Raw genomic sequence first — 26,109 nt, 5'->3', positions numbered from 1 at the left:
TTCTTAGAGTGAAAATATATGAAATAATATTTAAAATTGTTTTACAATTTAAAAAGAAGGAAAAGGAAACATGGTGTGTTGGACTTCATCGAAAGCCTGGCTCAGAGTTGAACAAGCCCAGGTGAAGCGGTGCTCAGCATCATTGCAGGAAAGCAGGAGGCAGCCCCAGCACGAGGGCCCTGTCCCCGCCACAGGGACGGCCGCACAAGGCTGTCCGAGCCCGTCGTGCTGACCAACAGAGCCGTGCCCGTCGCCGCGGACACAGACGGTGCCTTCAGTGACAGACCCCAGATCCCCCAGTCTGGAGGCTGGAAGCCTGAGACCCAGGGGCCGTCAAGGTTGGGTCCTCCTGATGCCTCCGTCCTCCGCGCCCCACCGGCGTCCTCGAAGAGCCGTTTCTCTGTGCACCTCCGTCCCTGCCGCTGTCGCCTCACACGCAGACCCATCACCAAGGTCAGGGCCGCCTGGTGACCTCACTTAACACGTACCCTCCGTATGAACCCCATCGCCAACGTGGGCGCACTCAGGGCGCCCGGGTGCCGGGGCGCCGGGCGAGAAGCAGGAGGGCTCAGAGTGAGGCTGGGGCCCAGGGCGGGGAGGGAGGCGCGCCTCTGTGCTGACCGCTTCCCTGGACCCCAAATGAGCTTCTGATGACGTGGGTTTTGAGAGTGAGCTCTGTGTCAGGCACTCCTCTGTTCTCATGTCGCAGACTATCATTTGCACCCTCACAGGACTCAGGCAGCAAGCCGACGTCCCCTGCCCCTGGGTAAGAGTGCGAGCGTCCCGGATGGTTTCTCCCGACTGAAAAACAGCCGCATGCCCATCCGACCCGCCGCGGAAGACCACAGTGGAAGGCCTCATGGTGCCGTGGTCATGGACTGGGGGACAACACTGTGTCCCCGAGGTCACGGGTGTGGACAGCCTCTCAGGCTGCCCATCGCACTGGCTTCACATGGAGAGTTCGGCGGCGCTCCTTGGCCTCGCCCCCTGCGACGGGAGCTGGTGGCAAGCCCCAGGGGGGTCCGCTGTTCTTCTGCACCTAGAAGGGCGGGGGGCAGCGGGCGGAGAGCGCAGGCCCTTGCCGTGTTGCCACAGGCCGGGCCGCGTTCAGCTTGTCCTTTGGCCCTTTGGTCTTTGTGGGGCTGCGAAGTCAGCACCCGCAGCTGCGCGCACAGGCCCCCGGGAGCACATGGCCTTTCGACCCTCTGTGCTGCAGGCGCAGAAAGTGGCCCCGGACCGATCGTCGCCTGGTTTCCAGCACACGTTTTAAAGGGTGAGATCAGGGGACTTCTGTCCCCATGACCGACCGCAGCAGGACAGGTCGCCTTCCCCTGCAATACTGAGCAAGAGGAGAGGGTCGGGCTGCAACCGTTAGTGAGGGCTGGGTCTCTACACCACTCACCCGAGCCCACCACGAGCACAGGCTCCCTTTGTCCTTGAGGGGACAGCGCTGGGAAACACCGTCCTGGCTGGTCTGGAGATCTCGCATCCTTCCTCCAGCGCCATCGAATGCAATTTAAAATAAAATTAAAAAGGACAAGGCATTTTCTTGACTCTCACTCACCAAACACAGAGACACACAGGCCTCGCTCTGGGCCCCCTCCACCCTGGCCCGGCCCCCAACTGCTGAGCAGGGTGTGGGAGAGGCGGCCTCCAGGGAGGCACATGCCCCTCCCCCTGCACCGCCCTCTGCTCTCCCACACCCCTGCTGCCACGGCCCTGGCCCAGCCTCCTGTGGGGGGGGGGGCTTGCTGGGACCACAAGGGACATGGTGCTGATGGAGTCAGCGGGCCATGCTGGGGACGCGGGCAGAGATGAGGACAGGATACTGGAGGGGACATGAGGGAGGCTGCTCTCTTGCTCAGAAGACAGACCCACACATGGTGCCCGTGGGAACTGGTCCAGGTTCCCCTGGGGCCCCTGAGACCCCCTGGATGGTCAGGGTGCCCGGTGTCGTCCTGTACCCAGCTGGCTTCCTGTGTCCCGACCCGGCAGCCCTGGCTCTGGGGGCAAGTAGAACACTATTAGTGCTTTCTTGTTGTGCCAAATGTTTCTGTGGTGACTTAACTGTTTGGATCCAGGAGACCAGTCGGCATTGGAGACCCCCCCCACCCCCGCCCCTGCTCCTTGGGCCTCATCGGCCATAGCCGGTGTGGTCTCGGGGCTAGAGGCCAGGCCGGTGGAGAACACGCTCACCCAGGGCCTCGGGGGCGCCCATCGTGGCCACATGTTGGTAGAAGGTCGTGCAGAGTCTCCTCCTGATGGTCTGATGGACCTGTGGGCTTGTTTCTCTGTCGGGGATGCTCAGTTCTCGGACTGTGTGGAAACTGGCCAGTCAGAATGAACACGAGCCAGGAGGACCTGTCCCACGGACAAAGCTCCTTCTGTCTGGTGTTAAAGGATTTCACACAGGGACTCGGTTTTCCTTTTCTGCTGGCGGTGGAAGCGTAGGGCCCTCCCCACGGGAGCCTCCGGCCTGACTCCCTCAGGCCCTCCAATAGCCTCCCAGGCTCTTCCTGTTCTTGAGACCACAGACAAGAGGGGACCCTAGCAGGGGGATGTCCTGCTCACCCCGCACACTCACCCCAGGGGGAAGGCCTCCTTGGTGACGGGTTTCTCCTTCCTGTCCCGCCCTAGCAGACCCAGGCGGAAGGTGCTCCTGTCGCTGTCCAGGTCCTCAGATGTGAGCTCCGCCACCACCACCACCAGCCCTGGGAGTGCCCTGTCACTGAAGGTGAGCCCAGGGCTGAAGCTGATGACCCAGCTCAGATGTAGGGGTGAGAGCCCCCCGCAGGGCTTGGGTCCCCCACAGCTGGGGTCCACATTGTATTCTGAAGACTGGTTGCCCTCATGCTCCAAGGCACCAAGGGTGTTGCCCCCCAGCCAGGGAGGCCCAAGTGGTCAGGACAGTGCTCTCGAACCCTTGGCTTTGAGCTCAGCAAGCTCGCTCCCAACCAACGGAACTCAGATCCCGGCCTCAGACGGCCATGCATGGTCACTGAGTCCACACCCCAGTCCAGCCTGGGACCTTCTCCTCATGTCAGGCTTGGTCCAGAACTCACATCCGATCCTGACACCCTGTGTGCCCTGCTTCACGCCGGGCCCACCTCTCTGTGGGTGACCCCAGGCCTGTAGCTCTCAGCAGAGTGCTTACAAAGGAATGGGCCCCCTAAGGTGAGCTTGGACTTTGGGCCCTTCTGGTATGGAGACGTTACTGGTTCCGCACCCCAGAGTAAGTTTCTTACCCCCACCCCACCGAGTCCCTGGGTCTCCAGGAGGTGAGGACATATGGCTGTCACTTCCCAGAGCGAGACGTGTGAGGACTCGGTGAGGGGCAGTGAGCACTGCTGCCCGGTGTTCAGCCTGGACTGGTGCTCAGTAAACACTAGCCCACCCCAATGCCTTGCTTTAGACCTTGGTGCATATGAATAATGATCTCATCTGGGACACAGACTCATCACTGATCTATGCGTGACCTGCTTTCTAAATTTACTCTGTATTCTATCTTTGGTGTTAGAGGAAGCACCAACCAGCCAAGAAAATGCAGGTCCTGACGTTGGTCTATATCTGCAGCTAGGGTCTTTGTTCTAGTCTTTCCCCTTCCTTCTGCATTTCAAGACCGTACCTGTTCCTAGAAAATACACACACGCAATTCATTGGCTACTCTATTTCACAGAAGGGACACAGTGTGTCTGTGATGTTTGGAATTTGGGGGAATCACCTTTTCATTCACTGCTTAGTAGTCTAGATGGTCGTTCTGTGTCTGTGCTGCTGGGTCCACTTGCCTTCCTTCTGTGATGCTTCTCGCCCCACACTCGCTCGTCCCCTCTGCTGTGGGCATGCAGGACGGACACCGCTGCTCGGGTCTGTAACCAGCAGCAAGTCTGCGTGATAAGGCCAGGGGGGTTTCTAAATAGGGTGCGTAGTCTGCATTCCCACAGAAGTGTATATGAAGCCCAGTTGGTCCATATCCTCCTCAACACCTGGTGCCACAAATCCAGTGGTGCCGGCCGGTGGCTTCCAGTCCATCCCAGACTTTCCCCCATGACTGATGGTGCTGAACCTGCGTTTCCCATGTAAGTTTCCCCCAAGGGAAGTGCTTGCTCTTGTCCTTGGCCCAGTTTTCTGTCCAGCCGTTTCTGCTCTTCTTGTAGATTTGTTTGAATTCTGTATATATTCTTAATACAAACCCCTCATTAGCTGGGTGCATTACAGATGGAGTGTTACGGAGCAACTTGACTGCATGCTTAGTTTAACCAGACGTCTGATGAGCCGGAGCCATAGCTTTCAATGTACTCACACGTAGACATATTTTATGATAACGCTTTCTGGTCTTGATTGAACTTTAACCCAAGCATCTAAGAGAGTCGTCTGTACTTTCTACTACAAGTTTTCAGCATTGAATTTTGAGACGTGTGTTCTCTATGGTTCACTGGCGTGGTTGGTGTGAGGTAGGGATCCAGCTTCCTCTCTTCCATGTGGGTTTCTGTTATCCCAGCTCCGTTCACTAAACATCGAGTGGACCCTCTTCCCCCGCGATCTGTTTTCTGTATGCCTCATTTTTTTTTTTTTTATTCCACAATGCTTTCACTACTGCCTTTTTTGTATTTAGTTGAATTTGCATACTGTTTCATTTTTATACCTGTCTTCTTTCCTTCTTATATTTTTTAGTTATCTTCTTACTGGTTATCTTCGGGATTATAATTAACATCTTAAATTTATAAGAGTCCAGGTTGAATCATACCAACTTAATTTCAATACCATACAAATACTCCAGTCCTTTCCCTCCATATTGCTAATGTCGCAGATTACATCTTTACACATTGTGCGCCTATTAGGAGAGATTTATAATTATTGTCCCATGAATGTGTCTTTTAAGTCACATAGAGAGGAGGGCAGCTACAAACTCCCAGCACGACCATCCTGGCTCACTTACTGACCTGTGTGGTTGTCTTCACCAGTTCTTTATCTCCTCTACTGTGTAAAGCCTCCATTTTAGCCCCAAAAGCTGCCTTTAGTATTTCGAATAAGGAAGGTCTGTGGGTCCTGAATTCTCTCAGCTTTTGTTTATCTAAGAATGTTTTAATTTCTCCTTTATCCTCAAAAGATCATTTTGCTATATTTAGAATTCTTGGCTGTCAGATTTTATTTTCCTTACAGGACTTTAATGTGCCCTCTGGCTTCCCTGATTTCTGATGGGAACACAGCCATTGATCTTATCGAGGCTCCTTGTACAAGACAAACCATTTCTTTCTCTCTGCTTTCAGAGTCCTCTCTTGGGTTTCTGAGAGTCTGGCAGTGCTACACCTCTTCTGGACAAACCCTTCTGAGTTTTCCCTGCTTGGACTTAGTTGAGCATCTTGGATGTGTAGATCCATACCTTCCATCACATTTGGGAAGCGTGTAGCAAGCGTTTCTTCAGATATTTTTCCCTCTGCCCCCTCTCTTCTCCTTTGGGACCTTACATCAACCAGGCACTGTTCATGTTCCTTCATTCCATTCTCTCCCTGGTCCCCAGACTGGATAATTTCAGTTGTCTTCAAGCTCACGGATCCTTTCTTCTGCTCAAATGTGGTGATCTCCACTAGTGAATTTTTAATTTCACACTTATCAGTGGTAGAATTTCTGTTTGGTTCCTTTGTGTAGTTCCTATCTCTTTATTGATATACTTTTTGTTTATTCAATATTTTCCCGATTTTCTTTCATTCTTTGCCTTGGATCATTGAGCATGTTTAAGACGGCTTATATAATATTCTTGACTATTAAATGTCTGGGCTTTTTCTGGAAAATTCTGTCAAATTCTTTTCCTCCTTTGAATGGGCCATATTTTCCTATTTCTTTGTCTGTTTTATTATTTTTTTTTGTTGAGAATTGGATATTCTGAGTATTACAATGTGGCAAATCTGGACACCAGATTCTCCCACTGCTTGGGGATTGTAGGTGTTTGAATTATCAGATTGTGACACTCTTAAGTCTGTATTGCCCATTGTGAAGTTTCTCTGATTATCTGTGTGGTCAACAAGTAATTTCCTTAAATGTCAGGCTGCAAATAGGGGAATAAGCGTTCTAGTAGACGCTCCCGAAGGGAACTACTGCTGCCGAGGTAGCCAGGACAAGGGAACACCTTTGCTGGCCCCCAAGGACATGAAGAGACCAACCAAAACACACCCCACCCAAGTTTTGGAGTACAGAGTTCCTGTGGGCTGCCCAGACACTAGCTGCTCCAGGAATGAGGGCTGTCCTCCAGCAGCCACAGGAGGGCTGAGGGTGGGTGGCTGATGGCTTGCACACACCGCTCACTTAGGAGCACGGGTAGCATCCCTTCTCTGGTGCTGCATGTTGTCACAGTTCTGGTCCAGTTCCCGAGTCTGGAAGAGTTGACCCTGACGGCTCCCCTGAGCATCATGGTTCCTTCCAAGGAGGTTGGATCCCTCGTGCATCCTGCACCGGCACTGTGTCCTCAGGTGAAGGCTGCTGATGTTTGCACCGACACAGTCGCCACCATGCTCCCCACAAATCTCTACCCTGTAGCCCTTCGCCATCCCACTGCCCAGCTCTGTGTTGGTTTTGCTTTCATTTTAAACCAATAGTGTAATCCTTATACTTTCAGGAATACCTCAGTCAGCTTGGCTTCCTGATCCCTGTCCCCTCCTCTACCGGGATTGCTGCCCATTCTGCAGCCACCTTGGGTGGATGCCCTCCGGTCACCTGTGGACTGGGAAGTTTGATGGCAGCAGCCACTCACCTGGCTGCTTAGCCTGTGGGGCCCCCAGTGACCTGTCAGAGCCCTGCCCCCACTCAGCCCTCATCACTGCCTCTAGGTGGATCCCAGGGGCCTCTCTGCCCCGACAGCTCCTCAAACCTTGGTGTTCCGCAGTCTGTTCCCGTTCACTTCTTCCTCTTCAGGGATGGTCGGTCTTCATCTGTAAGGGCTTCTGTTTCCTATAAAGCTGTGTCTTTATTCATCCAAGCATCAGTTTGTATCTTCACTGTAATTCTCAAGTGTTGGCTTGGGGAGGCACACTTCCGATTTAGAAGTGTCCCAGAAACATCTATCCTTGGGGGTCTTTCAACACCTCCAAGGGGAGATTGTGCAGAACCCCAGTGCCTGGTCCCTGCCACATGCAGCCCCGAGCGTTAGGATGAGCGCCGTCCCTGGCCCCTTGCCGAGACCCGTGCTCCCCCCTCCTATTAGGCCAGCCCACTGAATGGGGTGATAAGTCACCTCTTGCCCAGCCCGGTGGCACCAGGACAAGGAATATGCTTCCTGTTTTCAGGAGGTGATGTGAAGACGCTCGGGGCTCCTGGGTCACCAGGACTTGCCACCAGCGATCAGAGTTGTGAGGAGAAGGCGCCAGGCAAGGGGTGGCCTGGGCTGTGTCCTTGTCGCCCCTTCGTCATGCCGGGGGTCCACGTGGGCCCCCTCAGCCCCCCTGAGACCTTCCCACTCATCAGACACCACTTATCTCCATTGTGATGTGCGTGCAGAGGGAAAGCCCACATCCCTGCCGCAGGGTCTGGTCAGCAGCTTCCCACTGAAGTGAGTGCTCCGGACCCAGGTGGCGAGGCGGTGGGCCGCGTCCCGGAGCCTGTTGGGGCAGGGCTCTGGCAGTGCGACAAAAGCTGCATCCTTATGCCTGTCGCTCCTCTCTCCGCAGGTGTCAGAGGGTCCGCCGCGAGACCCGAGGCCGCCTGAGCGGGAGGAAGGTGAGGCACCTCACAGCCTGGGTGTTGGGGTCTACACAGTTCAATGCTCGAGAGTTAAAGATTTCCCACGGAAGAAAAAATGGGAGAAATCAGCAACGGGGGGCTGGGACACTGTTGTCAGCGGCACAGAGGACAAGCTGGGGCTCACGGAGAGGGTCTGCAGACAGGGTCCCACGCTCGCCCGCTGCCACCTGCCGTGCGTGCCGCAAGGCCGCAGGCCGCGCAGTGGGGCCGCGCGGTGGGGCCAGAGCCCCAGCGGACGCTTGGCCGCCAGTCTGAGCCGAGGCCCGGAGGAGCGGCGGCCGCCCGTCTGCTAACAGGCACACAGAGCGAGGCCCACGGCCAGTCGGAGCCGAAGGCCCAGGGTGACCTGCGGAGGCTCTAGCCCGGCCGCCTTCTCTGTCTGCCGGGGGGTCGTCGGTCGCATGTGGGATCCTCACACAGTGCTCCCGAAATGGCATCTCCTCGTCCAAGAAACCCTCGGCCAGGCTACGCCTCCCTTCAGAGCCCCGCGCCTGAGACCCCCCCCGCCCTTCACCACGCCCGTGGTGGCGAGTCAGCGGCTCCTGTTTCCAGAACAGGACAGGAGGCTGAGAGGGTGGCTTGATCTTGATGTGAGTCCAGAGGGACTCAAGTTGGACTTAAGGATCTGAATTACAAACAGGTGTTGTGTGTGATGGGGGCCCTGGGCCGCAGGTCCCGCACCTGGTCGGACTACACTGTGGGGGGTGTGCACGCCGCACGGCGGGGTGTGGGGGCTCGGGGACAGCGGAGAGGCCAGGGGTCCTCAGGCCAGTGACAGAGGCAAAGAGAAACCCAGAGGAGAGCCCATGGGCACTGCGTCCCCAGGGGGCTTGTTTTTCACAGCTTTCCAGGAGGGGCAGAGATGACCAAGCTCAGAGCACAGCCAGAACGGGAAGCCTAGAACTTAGCCGTAATGGCGGCTATAGCCGCATTATGGCAGGGAGCCAGAAGAAAGCCCGTTCTCCGTCCCCGCGGGATGCCAGAGTCATCGGCCATCTCAAACTCGGGGTGAGAGGACCCGAGAAAACCCTCTGCCAAGGACTCGGAAGGACTGACGCCCCCAAACTCCTCAGGCTGTGGGTTCACTTGGGGCGATTCTGGACCTGTCATCACCGGTGCCGGGAGCGGGGAAGAAAGGAGCCCCCCTTCCTGCACACGGTGGTGCCCTCGGGACGGCCAAGGCCACAGCAGAGCCAGACATGCGAGGGTGCCCGGCTCACGGGCCAATCGCAGAGTAAGTGTGGTCATTGTTTTGTGGACAAAAGGCAAAGTGAAACACATGAAGAGAAAACTGTCGTCTACCTGACGAGCGTATCTGAGAACGAGTAGAAGAAAAACGAGGGCCACTGAGGCTCACCCGTTCGCCGAGGGTCCATGGCCTGTCGTCCGTCAGCCGGGACCTGTGACCTTCAGCCCACAGCGGGGGGGTCACCCGGCACACGAAGGCAGGAGCAGAGCACGGATGACCGTGAGCAAGGCGGGGCTGGGGTCCACACGGGGCCTGGGGTCCCCTGGCAAGGGGGGGGTGTTTACGGAGGTGTGGCTCTTGGAGTCTGGGAGCCCGGGGGCGGCTGGTCATCTTCTAGATAGGTCATCGGTCAACCAGCAAACACCAGAGGCAGAGAAGGCGGGTTTTCGAACCTCCGGTGACTCAAGACAGAGCCCCTTCCAGGGGAGATCGTCAACCTCACTCATTCCAAGGGAAGCCTCCGTGTGGGGGGCTGTCCTCTCGCGCACCTTGGGGCGAAGTGGGAGTAGGCGTGTCTACGTCAGGACGGAGTGCTAGGGAGGGAGAAGGGGCCATTTTCAATGGTGTTTCAGAAGTGAGGTCCCCAGGAAGAGATCGAGCCTGACTTGCAGAGAGACGGGCCCAACTTAGGACCCTCGGAGGAGCCCAAAGGCAGGCGGACGCGGCCCTGCTCGCGGAGTGGACTCGAGCCCGCTGGAGTGCCCGCTGGAGATGCTGCTGCCGAAATGTGTACGGAATTGCCGGGGGTCGAGGATCGCCAAGAGCCCCGAGAAGAAGGGCTGTTTGGGTCGGTGAGCTGCGCCGCTCATGGGAAGCTTGTTGATGAAAGCCAGCCTGACCGCCGACCCGGGCTCTGCACGGGGCCAGCGTGGAGGCCTCCGAGCTGCAAGCTCGTCTGCTCGGACGCTCAGCAGCTGGCAGAGGAGGCCGGAGGAGTGGGGGCAGGGCGCTCATAGATGCTGCTGGAAGGTTTGGTGCCACATGGGGAGAGCACGGACGGTGTTTGAGCCCTTCCTCCCTTCACACAAAGGGATCTCACGTGGCCTGAAGACGTGTGCGGAAAGGGACAGCTGTGAAAACTGGAAGATGACATTGGGGAGTAGCTGGATGTCCTCCTGGTGTCTGAGGGTTATGTGAGATATTCTGGAAGGCACCAACCCCACAGGAAGACGTAAGTTCACGTGGAAATGAGGGACTTCTGGGTAGTCAGGAGCCATCGAAAAGTGAAGGGTCGCGCCCAAAGCCGGAGACATGTTCGTAAGTCATGTCCATAACGGACACAGGACTAGTGTCCAGAATGACCCCATGAGAAAAACAAATGACCGACGCTGATTGGGCAGTGCACGGAAGGGAGCCCAGAAGCTGCAAACAGGAAGAGCACGCGACTGTCCCGTCGTCGGGAGCTTCGGCCGTAACCGCGCGTGGTGGCCTGATGTCGCGTTAGGGGTGCAGGAGCTGGTCCTGCCAGGGATACGGAGGCAGGGCCCGGGATGGTGCTGGTGCGCGCCGCCGAGATGCCCCGCACGGGAGGCCCTCCGGGGACACCCCACGAGGCAGCGACAGGACGAGGGCCGGCTTGGGGAGGGGAGCACCCGGCTCCCGTAGGACGGAGGGAAAGCCGCCCGCATGTTCGTCTGTGGGACACACAGGAGCCCCCGGCCTACCAGGTCTTCATCGCGGATTCTTGTGAACGTGCACCTGTGCGCTCCGCACGGTCCCACAGGTGGGATGTTTCTCATGGAAGATGCCCTGTGTGGGCATCCGTGGTCCTGCCCACTCGCTGGGGAGGGGGGTACTCATGAGCTCTGTGTTCAGGGGTCCTGTGCAGCCCACCCCCCGACCCCCGCCGCCCAGCGAGAGGTCAGGACTCGCTGCACCGGCTGCCCCACCTCGAAAGTCCAGGCGAGGGGCTGCCTGCTCCTGCTGCGCCGGCTGGGTGGGCCCCCCCGCGCACCTGCCTCTGGCGTTCACTTGGCTTCCTTTGCTCTGCAGGAGCCCCGGAGCCCACGCAGGAGCCCACGCCGGAGCCCACGCAGGAGCCCCGGAGCCCACGCAGGAGCCCACGCAGGAGCCCACGCCGGCCGATGGCTCTACCCAGCAGCCCCCCTCGTTGGAGACCCCAGCCTGGGAGTCAGACCTGCAGAACCTCCTACTCCCGTACTCGCTGCTGTGCGGCGGCCCAGATCTGCTGTCCTGGGGGGACGTCCGCCCAGGGAGCCCCCAGGCCCAGGGTGGCATGGCCACCATGTCCACCGATGAGCGGGGAGCGGGCCCATGCCATCTCCAGGATTGCCAGTCTCTGGAGGGGACACCAGAGGTGGCAGAGGCCAGCACCGCACCATCCAGCCCGGCGGAGGGCCTGTCCTCGGCTCAGGGAGAGGCTGGGCTCTCCCCGTGCCCCTCTGGGGAAGCCCGAGATCATGGCACCTGACCGCCTGGCAGGTCTCACTGCTGCACATCCTCTGAGGTCCCGAAGGTCCCGGAGTATCCCCATGTCCACACAGACCCTAGGGGAGCCGTGGTCGGGCTTCCGCAGAGGGCGGGCAGGGAGTCAGGGCAGGGTGGGGAAGCGGAGCCACGGGGGCAGCTTTCCCAGAGACCTGCGTCTGGCTGGGCGGGGCAGCCACGTGGCGAGGGCTGTGACGGTTTCCCCAACAAGCCCCCCGGGTTGTGCCGGGGCTCAAAACAGGCCTGGGGTGCTGTTTTCTCTTGGGATGAGGAGCAAGGTTAACTGTCAGGAACTTAAGCAGTTTTTAAGGATACTCTTCAGAATTCAGGAATTATATTATAGGAAATAATGGAAATTAATTTTATTGGCAAGCAACTTTAAGTCAGTCCTGGTAAATTTTACATTTTTGGGCTTCAGGTGGCTTTTTGGGGAGATGGGGAGGATTTGTAGCCAACCCCCAGCCCCACCCCAACCTGAGCAGTCTGGTGCTGGCCCCTCGAGGCCCATGTGCATGAGGCCTGGGTCTGGGGCTGCAGAACCGGCTCCCAAGCCTATCCCCGCCCCCTGGGGGGGCGGTGCTCGCCTGAGTCAGGCCCGTCCTGGACGGTGACCCTCTGTGGGCCCCGACACGGATGGCTGATTGTTCGGTCTCTGTTCCCTGCTTCTCTCCGGACACTTTCTGCTGTTTCCCCCATTCGTGGCTCATCTGCCGTAGAGGTGGCGCACTTTCCATCTCGCACGCTGGAGCTCACAACCTTACAGACTCCATCTGGGGTGCTGCTGTGACTCCCATGTCTCAGACCCCGTGGGAGGCAGTTATATGTGGTGCTCATGCGCTGGGGCAGGACTGGCTCAGTTCCAGACGACCGCTCGCTTGTCACACGCGTCTTACTTTCCTGTTTCTTGGCGCCGTGATGGTTCTCGGTGGGTGCCAGGGACCATTACCTTTTGGGATGCTGAAGTTTTCTCTGTTCTTATCCGTGTTCCTGAAATGTGTTCAGAGATGCGGTTATTTTAGAAGTTTGATCTCTGCGCCTTGGCTGGGGCTCAGGACCAGCCTTGAGCCCACCTCCTTCCCCTGTGGCCTCACCTGTGCCGCCGGAGGCGGAGCCTTCTGCTCAGCGGCCACAGGCATACCCTGTAACCGTGGGCGCATCCCCGGGCAGGGTTTGGCTCCCGTCCAGCCTCACAGCTCTCCCCACCTGCGTGCTGACCGGACCCAGCTGTACCCTCGCGGGGCTGTGGGGCTTCTGCAGATCTCTGGGTCCTGTCCTCTTTGGGACTCTGTTCCGTGAGTTCTTTCCCGGAGAGACAAAGAGAGTCTCTCATCTCTGTTTGCTCACCCGGGGTGACTGCCAGGCTCTGCCTGGGTACCCTCCCCGCACAGCGCTCCGTCACTGCCCAGGCGATTGGTGGGGATCCTGCCCCTCAGGGTCCTGGGCTTTGCTGCCTGACGCCCAGTGTTTGGCAAACCTTGCTCCATGTGAGAGGGCACACCTAATTCCTGTCACTTCACCTCAATACAAAAACGTGTTCTGTGACGATCTGACGTGTTCAGTGCTGCTGCCCAAAGTTGGAAATGCAGTTGCGGGAGCAGAGTGGACTGGACCTGCGAAGGCTCAGCCGCTGAGTCACCAGACGGTGGAGAGGCACGTGAGGAACCCCGCCCTGCGAGTGGCGGGGAGGTGATGACCATTCTTGAGGGGACAGCTGTGTTTAGAACCGAGAGCACAGCAGCCACAGTCTTGCGCAGACCAGGAACCTGCACAGGGGAATCACTGTGTCCCTGGAACACTTGCTTAGATTAATTTGGGGAAGATCTGGACTGTACTAGGGGATGGTTTTATGACCAAGTAGAAGCTGCCCCCAATGCCAGCGTCCCGGGAGCCTGCGGCCCCTCTTGGTCCTGGAATCTGTGAAGCCACAGCTGCTGCCACCAGCGTCTTCTCACAGGTTTTCACACGCGCAGGGAAGGAGCTCCCCAACGGGCTCTGACCTCCACGTGGCGAACGGGCTGTTCCCATCACTTGCTCATGCATCCCTATGACCTCCCCGAGGGGCCTGGCAGAAAGCCGCCTCCTTCACACAGGCACCTCAGGGCGCCCATTATTAGCTTCCTGTCGCGGTGACGTGGGGGGCGGGATTGTCCTGCGGGGACCTGCCCTCGTTTGAGCTGGGCGCATTTGGTGCCGGAATGTCCGCCCGCAGGGCTGGAAGAAGAGAAGTCGGCCACAGGTGGACATACGGAGCACGGCATGCGGCCACGTGTGGCCAGTTTCAGTGTCCACACGCTCCCAGGAAGACCCCAGCATCTGTCACCGCCCGTGTGGCCCCATCGCCAGGTTAGCTCTTTAGACTAGTGCAGGGGTGGGGCGTGGGGAGTTCAGACTCAAGGAACCCCAGCCCAAGGCGACGTGGCGTGCCTTCACCCCTGCTTGGCGGGCCGGTGCCTCTGGAGTTTTCTTAAAGCAAAATCAGTGACAGACCTCAAGTCCTGAAAATCTTATTTAAATAAAATATTATTTGAATAAAAATTAGGGAATAAATAAGACTTTATCCCCAGTTTTATGATCGTAAGGATAAATTCCTAAGCCAAAACAAGTTTCGGAGGTAAGCTGCACACACCGGCTGTGGGTACCTGCCCGATGTCACCGGGCACCCCTGGGTGAGCTGCTCAGTCCCAGGAGCGGCTGACAGCGGGACAGCTGTCGGGACTGTGCGCGCTCGGGACTGCCAGAAGGCCCCGAGCCCTACTGGACACTGCACTGTTGCCCTCCTGAGAGCCTTACTAATTTTTGTACGAGGGCCCGAATTTGAATTTTGACAGGGTCCCGTACGTGCAGCCAGCCCTGACCGGGACGCCTGTCCCCAGGATGTGGAGCAGAGCCTGACGCAGCCGAGACTGGCGGGGCCGCCCGTCTCCCCGCCCAAGTGAGGCCCACTGGGCAGCCCCGAGACGCCCAGAACTGGCCAGGGCCCATCCCCCTGCCCTGGGTGCCACGCAGGGTCATTTTCGCTGCAGTTGGTCTCATCTGGGTTAAGGGCCGTTCCCCACGGTCGAGCAGCGTGAACAGGAGCGCCCGGCAAAGCTCGTCTGCGGGGAGACCGCTCTGAGCGGGGCCAGGAAGCCGGCGGTGAGGGAGCTCCCACAGCGCTCGGCGGCCTGCGGGGCGGGGGAGCCGCACGGCATCCCAGCTGTGGCTTGGGGGTCCATGAGTCCCCCCCATTGCTACCTGAGTGCAGCTTTCACTCCACGCACGGACTTCCCACAGCAGGGAGACTGCAGGGGTGGGGCTCGGACAGCCTGTGGCCGAGGACACATTTTCACCAAGAGGATGTGCTCGGGTTCCAGAAATACGCACACTGTGATGTCCCTCCTCCTGCACACAGTGGCCCGCGACCTCCTTCACGGGCAGACCCAGGACCCAGAGCCCATGACAGCCAGATGGGACATGGTGGCTGAGGCGCGGGGACACCAGCCCAGCAGAACCCGAGCCAGCCCCGCCTGCCCACGTGGGGGCAGCGGTCCTGTCCTTCGTTCTCCGACTGCATGCCGCGAAACCTCCCTGGGGATCCAGGACAGCTGGTCTCCCGATGACCTGCTGTGGCTGCTGGACCCCTAGGAGAGCTAGGAAGAGCCCCTGTGCTGGGGGGAGGCTGCCCCCGCAAATCACGGCCTCTTGAAACTCAGATCTCCCCCAGAGAAAGGAAGGGCCTGTGCAGATCTATTTAGAGACCACGCGGGGTTATCCGGGTGGGCCCTAAGCCAGTGAGCCATGGGGGAGGAAGCCACGTGAAGACAGAGGCCGAGACAGGAGGCCCGGAGCCCCAGCCGCCGCAGGAAGCAGGACGGCCTTGCCTCCTTCCACAGGTGGGACAGCTCTGCCCACACCTGGACTTTGGACTTCTGGCCCCAGAATGGAGGGGATTTCGGCTGCCAGTGTGTGGCCCTTTGTTCCAGCAGCCCCGGGGACAAGCACAGTACCCCACGAATGCATTTGACTCCGGGCTGCGGGCTATGCCTTTGCGGCCACCACACAGGTGCACGAACGCTTTCCTGCCGACTGAGAGTCGGGTTTTAACAACTGGAGGGCCAGAGCCCAGGGCAGCAGCATCCCTGACAAAGGGCGCACTGGCCCAGCAGCCACGGCTGGAGGAGGAGGGGCCTGTTGACCCCTGGACCAGGGTGCAATTCTATGCGGTGGGGAGCTCCCGGCTTGTGAAGACCTCCTCTGCCTCTCTGGTCAGGGATTCCGTCAGTGTGCGCCGCCAGCACACCTGTGAGCTCAAAAAAATTTCATTTGTGGACAGCCAGTAAAAGTCCAGGAATGGGGCAGACCGCAAGCCCAGCTCCAGCCACGGACTGTTCCAGAAGCAGGGTGCCAGGCCAGCCTGGGGTGTAGAGGCAGGGCTGTGGCTCTGCCCGGCTGCTCCTGGGGCTTCCCCAGTGCCCTGCCCATCACCCCACACTTCGCCTCTCCACCCCAAAGAACATGAACCTTCAGCATTTTTGCTCCTAAGGCCTGAAGCTCACCTCCGCTGGCCAGCTGCACTGTGTTTGTGTCGGCGTGGGCGTTGGGTTCGCACAGTGGGCTCCGCAGGTGCCAGTAGCTAACATGACGATCGTGGGACCCTGCCGCTTTTCCCTCCTTCCCTTGCCCTTGGAGTTACGAACAGACCTGTCCTCCAGCAGTTTGGAGCAGTAGAAACCAGAGGGATTGAGAGGAGGATGTGGGACTCAGGACATTTGTGGGGATGGGCTGGGGCTGGGGCACGAAGGGCTGCCTGTCCTAGCTCTCAGTGTCCCCCCGCCCCCGCCCGATGGGCTAGTGTTCTGCTGGAGAGCCAGCCCCAGCACCCTACTCTGCAGCCATGGGACCCCTTTTCCGATGCCGCGCTGCAGTCTGCTCTGCTGTCTTGGCAGGCGCAGTGGCCTTGCTGGAACAGGAGCTGAAACCCAGAGCTGCACTCCCACGGCCTCCGGACGCCCATCTGAGAGCCAGGCAGAGCCTGTGGGGCGGGACGGGGGGTGTGCCTGTGGAGTGTGGAGGGGTCTCTGGAGCTGGGAGAGGGAGGGCCTAGCCCGGAATGGGTGCCAGCGAGGGTGGGGTCTGCCGTCAGGAGGAGGAGGCAGACGCTGGGGCAGTGGTCCTTTGGACAGGTCCGAGGGAAGCTCGACAGTAAAGCTGGAAGTGACCTTAAAATCATCCCCCACGCCCAGGCTGGGCTTCTGCGCTGGAGGGGGTCCCCCGGGGCACAGACAGGGACACCGCTGCCGTCCCTGGAGGGAGCCTGCCTGGCCGGGAAGGAGCGCAGGTGTCGGCCGGGAAAGAGAAAGAGAAACTGGCAGAGGATGTCAGGATGGCCGCTGCCCCCGAGCTCACCAGCCGAGGCCCACCGCGAGCCGAGAAGCACGAGGCCGGGCTGGGGACGCAGCCGCGACTCGTGCGCGGGGAAGGCGGCTCGGTGGCGCCCGGTGTCCGGCGGGTGCTCGGCACCGCCCGACCCCACCCAGGCGCGGGCCGCACGTTCCTGCTGCCCCCAGGCCCCAGGGCGTGGCCCACTGCGCGCCCCGACCTGAGCGCGGTCGGCGAGGTCCCAGCACCGCCCCCGCCCCCCGGCCCGGGGACGCCCGCGCCCCAGCCCCACCCGCAGGCCGGTCCCCGCGCGCGCCGCGGCCGCGGGAGTGAGAGTCGGCCTCCCGGCTTCCGGGAGGGGCAGGGTCTGTCGCCCCCGGCCCCGCGCCCCCAGCCCGCCTCCCCCCGCGGTTCCCACGCCCCTGCGCCGCGCGGGCCTTGTAAGGTAGAGGCGGCGCGCGAACCGGCCTCCGCGCTCTCCGCGCGCTCCCCGGGACGGGGGGGGCGGGGCTGGGCGGGGAGGGGGCGGGGCGGGAGCCCGAGGGGCTGGGCGGGCCAATGAGCGCGCGGGGCGGGCCGGGCTGAGGGCGGGCCGATGAGCGCGCGGGGCGGGGCGGGGGCGGGGCGGCGGGGGTGGCGGGGCGGGGCCGGCGAGCCGGGGCGGCGGGGGCGCGGGCACACGCCGGACACCCGGTCGCGCGCGGCCGAGTCGCGAGGCGCCCGCTGCAGTGGCCGCGTCTCGGAGGTAAGGGTCCGCAGGGCTCGGTCCGGGGCGCAGGACCCCCTCCCCCCGCCGCCGCCCCGCCGCGCCTGCCACCTGCGCCCGCCGCGCCCCCTCCCGGCTGCGGCCCCCGGTGCGTCCGTGCGACCCCGGCCCTGGGCTTCCCGGCGGTGCGCGTGCGCCCGGGGTGGGCGGCGGGGGCGTGGGTCTGGGGGCGCGGAGAGCGCGGGCGGCGGCGCGGCGGGCGCAGGTGCCGCGGCCTCCCCCGGCGTCGGGCTCGCGCGGCGAAGACGCCCCTCGCAGCCCCTTTCCCCGCCGCCGCCCGCGCCCTCGGCGTCCGGCTTCGGGGACCGCGTAGCCGCTGCCCAGGCCCGCGGACTGCCGGCCGCGACAGGGCGGGGACTCGGGGCTGAGAGGTGTGAGGGGCCACCGTCCTGCGGCGCGAACTCGGGGCGACCCGGGCCCACGGTGGGGTCCGCCGCCCGCGGGGTCCGCGCCCCCGTCCGCGCCCCCGTCCGCGCCGCAGGTGAGCGCGTCGGGCCTGCGCTGCGCAGACGCGGACGCTTCGCGGAGGGGCCCCCGGCGCGGGCACGACCGACCGAGGCCTCCGCGGCGCTGGGAGCGGGGCCGGCCTCCGGGGGAAGGGGGAGCCCTTGATCCTGCGGCTTCACGGCCGCAGACGTAGCCCCGACACGGCGGCGGGGGGCGGGCGCAGGAAAATCCGCGCCCCCGCCGCGGTCGTGCGCCTTTCGACAGGCGTTTTGCGTCTGCGGCCGTCGCGCACCTTCTGGGCCCGCCGGCCCTGCCCTCGCCCGTCTGCGCTCGCGGCCCGTTCACCTGGCGGGGAAGGACCCAGCTCGCGGTCGCACTTGCAGCCTCCCCGCGCGCCCCTCGGCCAGGCTCTCAGGGAGGACCCCGCGGGTGCGGTGGGGGGGCCTCTGCGCCAGCCGGGCCAGGCCCCGGCTCCCGGGAGGTCACTGGTAAAGGCCGACCCGAATCCGGAGAGCAGGGACCCCAGGGGATGGAGTGATGGGGGGGGGGGGGGGGGGAGAGGCCGGCGGTGGGGGGGGCGCGGGGAGCACCCCGCCTTGGGGGGGACGTGGGGGGGTTCAACTGGATTCCGTGACCCGGCTCTGGGCTCTGGTACCAGCCGCTGCTCCCATCACATGGTCCACATCACACGGCTCCCTGCGGGGTGACGGGGTGACGGGGTGGGGGGCAGGGCTGCCGCTGAATCTCCTGCGCGCGTCTGCAGAAAGCCGAGGGTCTGCGCGCTCCTGGGGAAAGGCCTGTGGCTCTGGTGATTGCCGGGGGCTCCGTGCCTCGGGTGCCACTGCGTGGAATGGCTCCGCGTGGGCCGGAGGGGCGAAGCGGCGGACATCGGAGGAAGCGGCGCCGGCGCGTTCTCATCCTCCTGGGTGCTTGGAACCTGCAGTAAATGACTTGTCGCTGTGCACCAGGTTGTCATTCTCACGGTGGATAATGGGCAAATCACCTGAGAATTTCTTAAGAAACTGAAATCATTTATCACGGCTGACATGTCAGAGGAGGCTTTTAGCAGCCAGACTGTCCTCAGGGCAGCGGAGCTGCGGGCAGGGGAGGCTGAGAATTAAAAGCTTCCTCTGGGAGAGGCAGTGCTGCCTGGGAGCCAGACCTATTTATAGCCAGTGATGTGGCCAGGGAGGCAGGAGGGGCACGCGAGAGGGGCCATCTGGGGATCTTGGGCTGTGGGGCAGGGGGCCCTGCTGCACCTTGAAGTGTCTGGTCCTCCTCGGCCGGGCCTGACACCCGGGTCTGGCACTGAGTGCCGAGTCCACCGGAGCCACCAACCCAGGGGCCGGCAGGATAGGGAATCGCAGCTCCCCCTGGGAGCCGGGCTGCTGTCTCCAGGGCTCACCTGACCCAAGTCAGTCTGGTTGCAGGTCCCCCTCCCCACCCCCAAGCGAGGGACCCTCCGGCGGCTCCCGTGCGTTGTAAGCTGCCGTCCAAACAGGACCCTCTTTGCAGAAGAGAGGACGGTCTTCCCCAGTGTGTGAAAAGTGACGGTTTCTGGCTCGCCTTCCCTGCCCTCGCCCAGAGCCTGCGCCTGTGCTCCCAGGAGCACCTTCCTGCCGCCGACTTCCTCTTTTTTAAATTAGGTTTTCGGCAAGGAAGGACAGGTTTTTACCTTTTCCAAGCCTAGACATTAAAACCACTTGGAGCCTTTTCCTCTTCTCCTCCTGCTCCTGTGGTGTGGCACTCTCACGTGTCCCCTGTTTCTGTATATTCCCACATGTCCCCCATGTGTCCCTTGTATGTCCCCGGCATGTCCCGACATGTCTCTCATATGTTCCTGGCATGTCCATAGTGGGTCCCCGTGTGTCCTCATGTGTCCCCAGCATGTCCCTATCATGTGCCCAGTATGTCCTGTGTGTCGGTGCATGTCCCCAGCGTATCCCCAGTGTGCCTGTGTCTCTGATTTTTTGGCCCAAGTGCTGCACTCCCTGCAGGCTCTGAGTGAGTTCCTGCCCTGGGCTACGTTTCCCCAGACCCCATCCTGTCACGTCCGCGTGACTGCACGGCCGCCGAGCACCTGGCAGGTGTCAGGGGAGTAGACGCGGCCTCCGCTTGGGAAACTGTGCGGTGGGGAGGCCACACAGCCTCCAGCGCCCTCCGATGACCCCGCGGCGGCCTCATGTGCGCCAGGGTCCCATCTGCATCTGGGACGGGTCAGCTGGGCGGGCAGGTTGTGGGGCGTGGGGTGTGGGTGTGGCCCCCGAGTTGATATGACCGTGGGTGCCCCTCCAGGCTGGCCCTGTGGCCCTGGGTCCGAGCTGTCTGTGTGAAGCCCATTTACGCCCCCTTCTCGGGGCAGGTGTACGTGCCGTGGACTGTGTGTGCTTCGGGGCTCACACTGACCCTCAGCCCCGCTCTAGGCATTTAATGCCGGACGACGGACTGTCCCCAAACCAGGGGGCTAAGACAGGGACCATGTTTGCTTTGCCACCAGATCTGCCACCCTGCAGGGCTTGGTGTGGACGGTGGCCTCCATTCCCTGATGGTGGCTGGGGGTCTGCTGGCCGGGCAGGACCACCAGTGCCTGGCTGCCCATCTCTGTATGGGATCTTTCCAGAAGGTTCACCTGCCCCAAGAGAGAAGCAGGGAAGCCAAGTCTCCATCGTGGGGCTGTGTGCTGTGGTGCCGGCAGCTAGGGACGTGCCCCTGGCTCAAGATGGGGAGCTCAGGGGCGGGGGATGATTTCTTGGCGCTTCTGAGACCAGCCGTGCTGTCCCTGCTTCTGACCCTGTGCCTCTCGGCCTTGGGTGTCGCTGCGGCCTGCGGGCCCCTGTGGTGGGTGTCCACTGGCCCCTGGCTGGCCTGCTCTTCCCAGGACTTTCCCTCCTTGGCAGCACCCCCCCAGGAAGGGCCTGCCCAGGGCCTGGCCCGTTTCTTTTCCTTACTGAGCTGGGGGGTCCTTCAGAGTTTCGGGAGACAGGCCTGTGCTGGCTACGCCCGGCCGGCCTCCGCTCTGGCCTCCACTCCGGCCCTGCGCTATTTCTCCCCCGGTGATGTCTGCGGATGAGCGGAAGTTCTTGGTCTCAAGCTGGTGGCATTTGCAAGGGTCTCCGCCAAGGGCAGGGACCTCCGAGCGGCCGCTGACAGACCTTCTTGCGCCCCGAGGCCATCCGATGCCCTGGCGCGTCGGTCTCCGAGCACGCCAGCCCTTCATGCCCCTCACTGACCCGGCGCCGGCCTGGGGTCCCGCTCGGCCACCTGGTCCGGCCCCTGTGCGCTGGCCCCATCCCGTCGGCGAGTCCCCGCCCTGCCCTGGAGGACGCCGGCCTCGTTCCTGGAGCTTTCCGTCTGGTCTCCCCGCCCGCGGAGCCCGGCTCAACCCGTGTGTCCCCAGCCCTTCGCCCGGAGGCCCTGGCCGGAGCGTCGTGCGATCTCACGTCTGGGTTGAGTGAAAACGGCGGCTGAGCTTAGCGACGGGGACGTCTTTCTGTCATTGGGTTCCGGGCCCCATTTTGAAGCCGCTGCTCCGACCCTCGGCTCTGCCCGGCCGCAGCGTGTCCCATGATGCCCCGTGCGTCCTTTAGGACCCTGTGCTCCTTCGCCGTATTTTTTTTTTTAATTTTATTTATTTATTGGACAGACAGAGATCACAAGCAGGCAGAGAGGCAGGCAGAGAGAGAGGAGGAAGCAGGCTCCGCGCTGTGCAGAGAGCCCGATGCGGGACTCGATCCCACAACCCCGGGATCATGACTGAGCCGAAGGCAGAGCTTTAACGCGCTGAGCTGCCCAGGCGCCCCCCCTTCGGCATATTTTAGCCGGCTCATTTCCGAACGCGCTGCACGGCCACGCGGAGGGCAGCGGACCTCGTGCGCCCCCCGCGCGTCCAGAAGCCGCGGCGGCCCGGCCTGTCCTGTCCCAGCGCGGGGCGGCCGCTTCCTTTCCTCGTGGTGTTTCCTGGACGCGGACGCGGCCTGGCTCCGTCCCGAGAGAAGCTCGCGGGCGCTCCTCCGAGAGCCCGCGTCCCGCCCCTTCCCGCACACGGACTCTGCTGCCTCCTTCGCTGGCCGAGGACCTGCGCCGCGAGCCCATGCCGAGGCCACCGGCCGCCGGGCCTGCACTCACAGAGCCGCTGCAGCGACCCTCGCCCCGTGCACGGCGGGTCCTCCCCGGAGCTGGTCGCGCGGCCAGGCTCCACCGTGGAGCATGGACCCTTCTGACGGATGAGCGCATTCTGTTGGCTACTTTGTCTACTGTTTTGTTCAGGATCTTGAAGAGAAGTTTTTATATCTGCGGCTTGGTGGGTGTGCCTCTGGGTGTGAGTGGACTCCGGCTCCCAGCCCCTCGGGCCCCGCGGCTGCCTCGCCCCTGCAGGAGGGCTGGGCGGGCTGGGCCCTGCGGTGCTGTAAGCCTTCCCTAAACCCACAGGCTTGGGGGCCGCCACCTCCCCCTCTGCCCAGGGGCCTCCAGCTTGGGGTTGGGATGGGCCTCTCAGCGGGCCCGTGTCCCACGGCCATTCCCCACTGGGGGCCCAGCTTCCGGGGGCCCTGGAGCGGCCGCCTGCGCTGGCCCCTCTCCTCCAGGGCGGCTGTCTGCGAGGGCCACTTCTTCCGCCCCGGCAGGCCGTGTGAGGGCCCTGGGGCAGCTGTGACACAGACACGTATCCTGGCTCAGTTCTGGGGCCAGAAGCCTGAGATCCAGGCGGGCAGGGCCATGTTCCGTCCAGAGGGTCCAGAGAAGCGTCCTTCCCTCCTCTCCCGCAACCCCCAGCCCGGGGCCCGAGGTCCGTCCCTGGGCCTGTGGCTCAGCCAACGCGAGGACTCATCTGTTTCTCCTCCTCCTCCAAGAACATGTGTCGCTGGATTCAGGCCCCCAGGGAGTCTAGACCCTAACTGGAGGTCTCTGGTCTCCTGACCCCTGCCAACAGGGTCACCCTCACAGGCTCTGGGGTGTGGACATGCCTTTCGGGGGCTCCCCACTCACCCCACGACGCTTGCCCTCTGTGTAGGGAGTGTACCTGGCGTCCGGGTCCCGCAGGCGCTGGCTGGGTGGCGTGCTGGGGGTCGGTCGGAGGCCTCTGCGGCCAGAATTGGCCTCCCTCCTGCCAAGTAGGCCCCGTCTGGTGGTTCAATCCGAGCGCCGAGGCCAGCGTGTGCAGCGTGTGCAGCGTGTGCAGCGTGGCCGTGTGCTCGGTTCTGGCGCGGCCGTGTGCCGGTGCCCTGCTGTGGGCGCGTCGTAGGAGAGCTTTTCGGGGAAGCGCAGCTCAGACGGTGAGCCGTGGCGGTCGGGTCAGTTCCCATCCGGGTCTGGGCAGTGGTCTGGGGTGGCTCTGGGGACTTGCTGCCGCGAACTGGTGGGCCGTGGGCCCAGCCTGCCGCTCGCTGTGTGGTTCTGAGGCCCTCTCGGGAACGGGGTGTGCTGCGGCGCCCCCCCAACCGCGTCTCCCCTGGGGGCTCTCTCTTCGGCCCCACATGCTTTGTTGTCTCGACCCACACGCAGACGCGCTCCGGGCACACTCCCGGGCACTGGTGTTCTCGGATCCCCTGGAAAACTTGTTGAGGGAAACAGGGGCTCTGCCTGAGCAGGTCCCCCCCAAATCCCTGACTTTACGGTGACCAGAGAATGTCCTGCTATCATGGGGAAGGGAAAGGCGCCCCGGGGCCCCTGTGGCTGGGTGGCTGGGTGTGAAACGCCCCACAGCAGCTCTGGCCTGCCTCAGTTCCCTCACTGGAAAGGTACCTGTCCCCCGAGGCTCTCTTTCGCAGAGTGCGCCTCCTGTCCTGGGCCCCCGTCCCGGTTGCCTGACCCCTTGTGCTGGTTGTTCCACAGCCTGTCCCCGCCACCCCAGCTGGACACAGCTCCACAGGTCCAAGATGGGGGTCCCCCAGTGACCTCGCTGCAGGGCGGCCAGGATGGGCCCCTGGCCCCTGATGTTGGGCTTGTGGCGCCCGACTCCTGGTCTTGGACAGGGAGCGGCAGGGCGTGGCCTTCGCTCCCCAGGGCAGCCATGGCCTGCGGCTCTCGGGGACGCCGGGCTTCCGGGCCCGGGTGGACCAGTGGCCTGAGGTGACGGGCCCTGGGGCCTGCGTATGTCCTGCTCACATGGCCCTGGGTGGGGTCGGCTCCCGCACTGGGGCTGAGAGGGGCTGTGCCGGGGTCTCAGGACCGTACTCCACACACAGTGGGATTCCTGTCTGTCCCGGGTGCCGGCAGGGGCGGCCGGCGGGGGTGTGCAGCTCAGAAAGGCCGCTTTGTCGGCCCCGGGAAGGCTCTCACCGCCTGGCACGGCCTCCGCTGGGACGAGTGGTCATTCACATCGAGTGTCGCAGGCAGCCACGTTAGGAAAGAAAGTGTGCACACTTGCCAGAGGGCCGTGTCGTGCGCAAGGGCGCTCAGAGATGGGGCGGCAGATGCGGTGCGGGGACAGGACCAGGCCTCCCGCCGGGTCTGCGGCCTGCTGGCCTCCATTTCTCTCAGGGCAGCGCTGGGGGAGATAGAGCTCGAGACCCTGACGCTGGGGCCTGGGCGCTGGTGGAGCAGGGAGCCCCGTGGAACGTTCTGGAGCGCACGGTCCCGGGAGCCTTGGTGCCCTGCCGGCCGGCATCACACACAGCTGCCGGGGAAGCTCGAGGAGCAGGGAAGACACACGCCTCCCCTCCAGATCTCATTCTTTTCCGTCTGTCCGCTTTATTCACAGCCTCGGGGGCAACCCGGAGCATCTGGCGGCGTCCAGTAAGGGGCCTCCAGCAGCCAGAGCCTCCTCACGGGCGCCCTCCGCTCTGCTCGTCCCCAGGCGCACGCCTGTGCTGCTCTGAGCCAGCTTTCTCCGGTCCGCAGGGATGCGCGTTCCCGGGGCCTTCGAGGTTTCTCGCACAGAAGCGGGGTCTCGGTCAGGACCCTGGGCCTCGGGGTCCCGTCAGCGGTCTGGGGATTCTGCACCCACTGCTGCCTCTGGGCCAGGCCCGGGTGGAAAGATTGGGGCGGGGATGGACCCCAGGGGCCTGAAGACCAGGGACCCTGAGCAGGAGCTCAGGGAGAGCCCGAGTGACTTCCAGAAGCTTCCTTCTGACGCTCCCACCCCCCGAGTCCTTTCCCCGGCAGCCTGTGGTGTCGGCCGGAGCCCGTGCCTGTTTCTCAAGTCAGCTTGCAGCAGAGCGCGTCCCACACACTCCCGCGCGCCCAGAGGGGTTGGCGCTTTGCCTCGAGTGGAAGAGGTTAACCTTCCAGATGCTGGGGCGGGGGCGGGGGGGGGGGGGGGGCCCCCCCGGGGGGGGGGGGGGGGGGGGGGGGGGGGGGTGTTGCACGACCAGGGAGCTTTCAGGGGGAGCAGCTCCCACCCAGGCCCACAAGCCTCTGAATCACCGTGCCCCACTCAGATCAGGAATTCACCCAGGACCCGCACAGGTCCCAGGGACACCCCAGCCCAGTGAGCAAACAACGTTTGGCCTTTTTGGGGTTCCTGGTGGAACCCAGGTGCTGTGACTGCAGGGTATTTCCCAAGAACACTGGTTCTGGTCCCTCGCCCACCGTCTCTGCCACCTGGGTTCGTCCTGCCAGCAGACGTCACAGCTGCGTGGCTGTGACCGAGGCAGCGTCGGCCCCTTCAGAGACGTGGGTACAGTTTCCGGAGGTCTGGAGGTGCCGCCTGGGGCTGGAGCCAGGAACGTGCCCGGGGCCTCAGGGGCCTCAGAGCAGCGCCGGGGAGGGGGGCAGGGAGGAGGGGCCAGCCTTTCCCCAGAGGGTCCCTGGGAGGCTGGTTGGTGCCGCTGCACCCACCACCAGGGATTGCCAGCGAGAGGGGCTCCTCCAGGGCCCAGGGAGGGTGATAGGGCCTGTGGCATGTCGGGGGCGGGGACGGGGGTCCTGGGTGAGCTCTGTGCCTCCCTGAGGCCTGTCCAGCGTCCTAGACATGTGCATCCTGCTGGCCTCCACCTTGCCCCAGGCTGCTGCCATCCCTGGGCCTCATTCCCAGGGTAAGTGCGGGTTACCTGCAGGGCCCGCTCACAGGCACACCTGGCCCCGCTCACACGCACACCTGGCCCCGCTCACAGGCACACCTGGCCCCGCTCACACGCACACCTGGCCCCGCTCACAGGCACACCTGGCCCCG

At 62.7% G+C, this 26,109-nt stretch overlaps 2 protein-coding genes across 3 annotated transcripts in view; both read left to right on the top strand.

Annotated features, from left to right (window-relative positions):
- The window catches only part of LOC132028152 (uncharacterized), a gene marked incomplete at its 5' end in the record, with an annotated part of 43,676 nt that extends 31,165 nt beyond the window's left edge, over window positions 1–12,511 (top strand). The window contains 2 exons of the mRNA XM_059416765.1: window positions 7,659–7,707; window positions 10,973–12,511. Coding sequence (XP_059272748.1) covers window positions 7,659–7,707; window positions 10,973–11,778 — 855 coding nt within the window. The remainder of the gene's footprint in view (window positions 1–7,658; window positions 7,708–10,972) is intronic.
- A 4,935-nt stretch (window positions 12,512–17,446) lies between these two features.
- Window positions 17,447–26,109, top strand: part of TPPP (tubulin polymerization promoting protein) — a 23,851-nt gene continuing 15,188 nt past the window's right edge. The window contains exon 1 of one of the 2 annotated variants that reach the window (XM_059416809.1): window positions 17,447–17,531. The gene's annotated coding sequence lies outside the window, so the exon portion shown is untranslated. Of the gene's footprint in view, window positions 17,532–18,158; window positions 18,488–26,109 lie in introns of those variants that run through there. The other variant, XM_059416808.1, reaches the window with a different exon arrangement.

Source organism: Mustela nigripes, chromosome 12, assembly GCF_022355385.1.
Source record: "Mustela nigripes isolate SB6536 chromosome 12, MUSNIG.SB6536, whole genome shotgun sequence".
NCBI lineage: Eukaryota > Metazoa > Chordata > Mammalia > Carnivora > Mustelidae > Mustela > Mustela nigripes.
The sequence above is the reverse complement of the archived record's forward strand: the minus strand, read 5'-3'. Positions and strand labels throughout refer to the sequence as shown.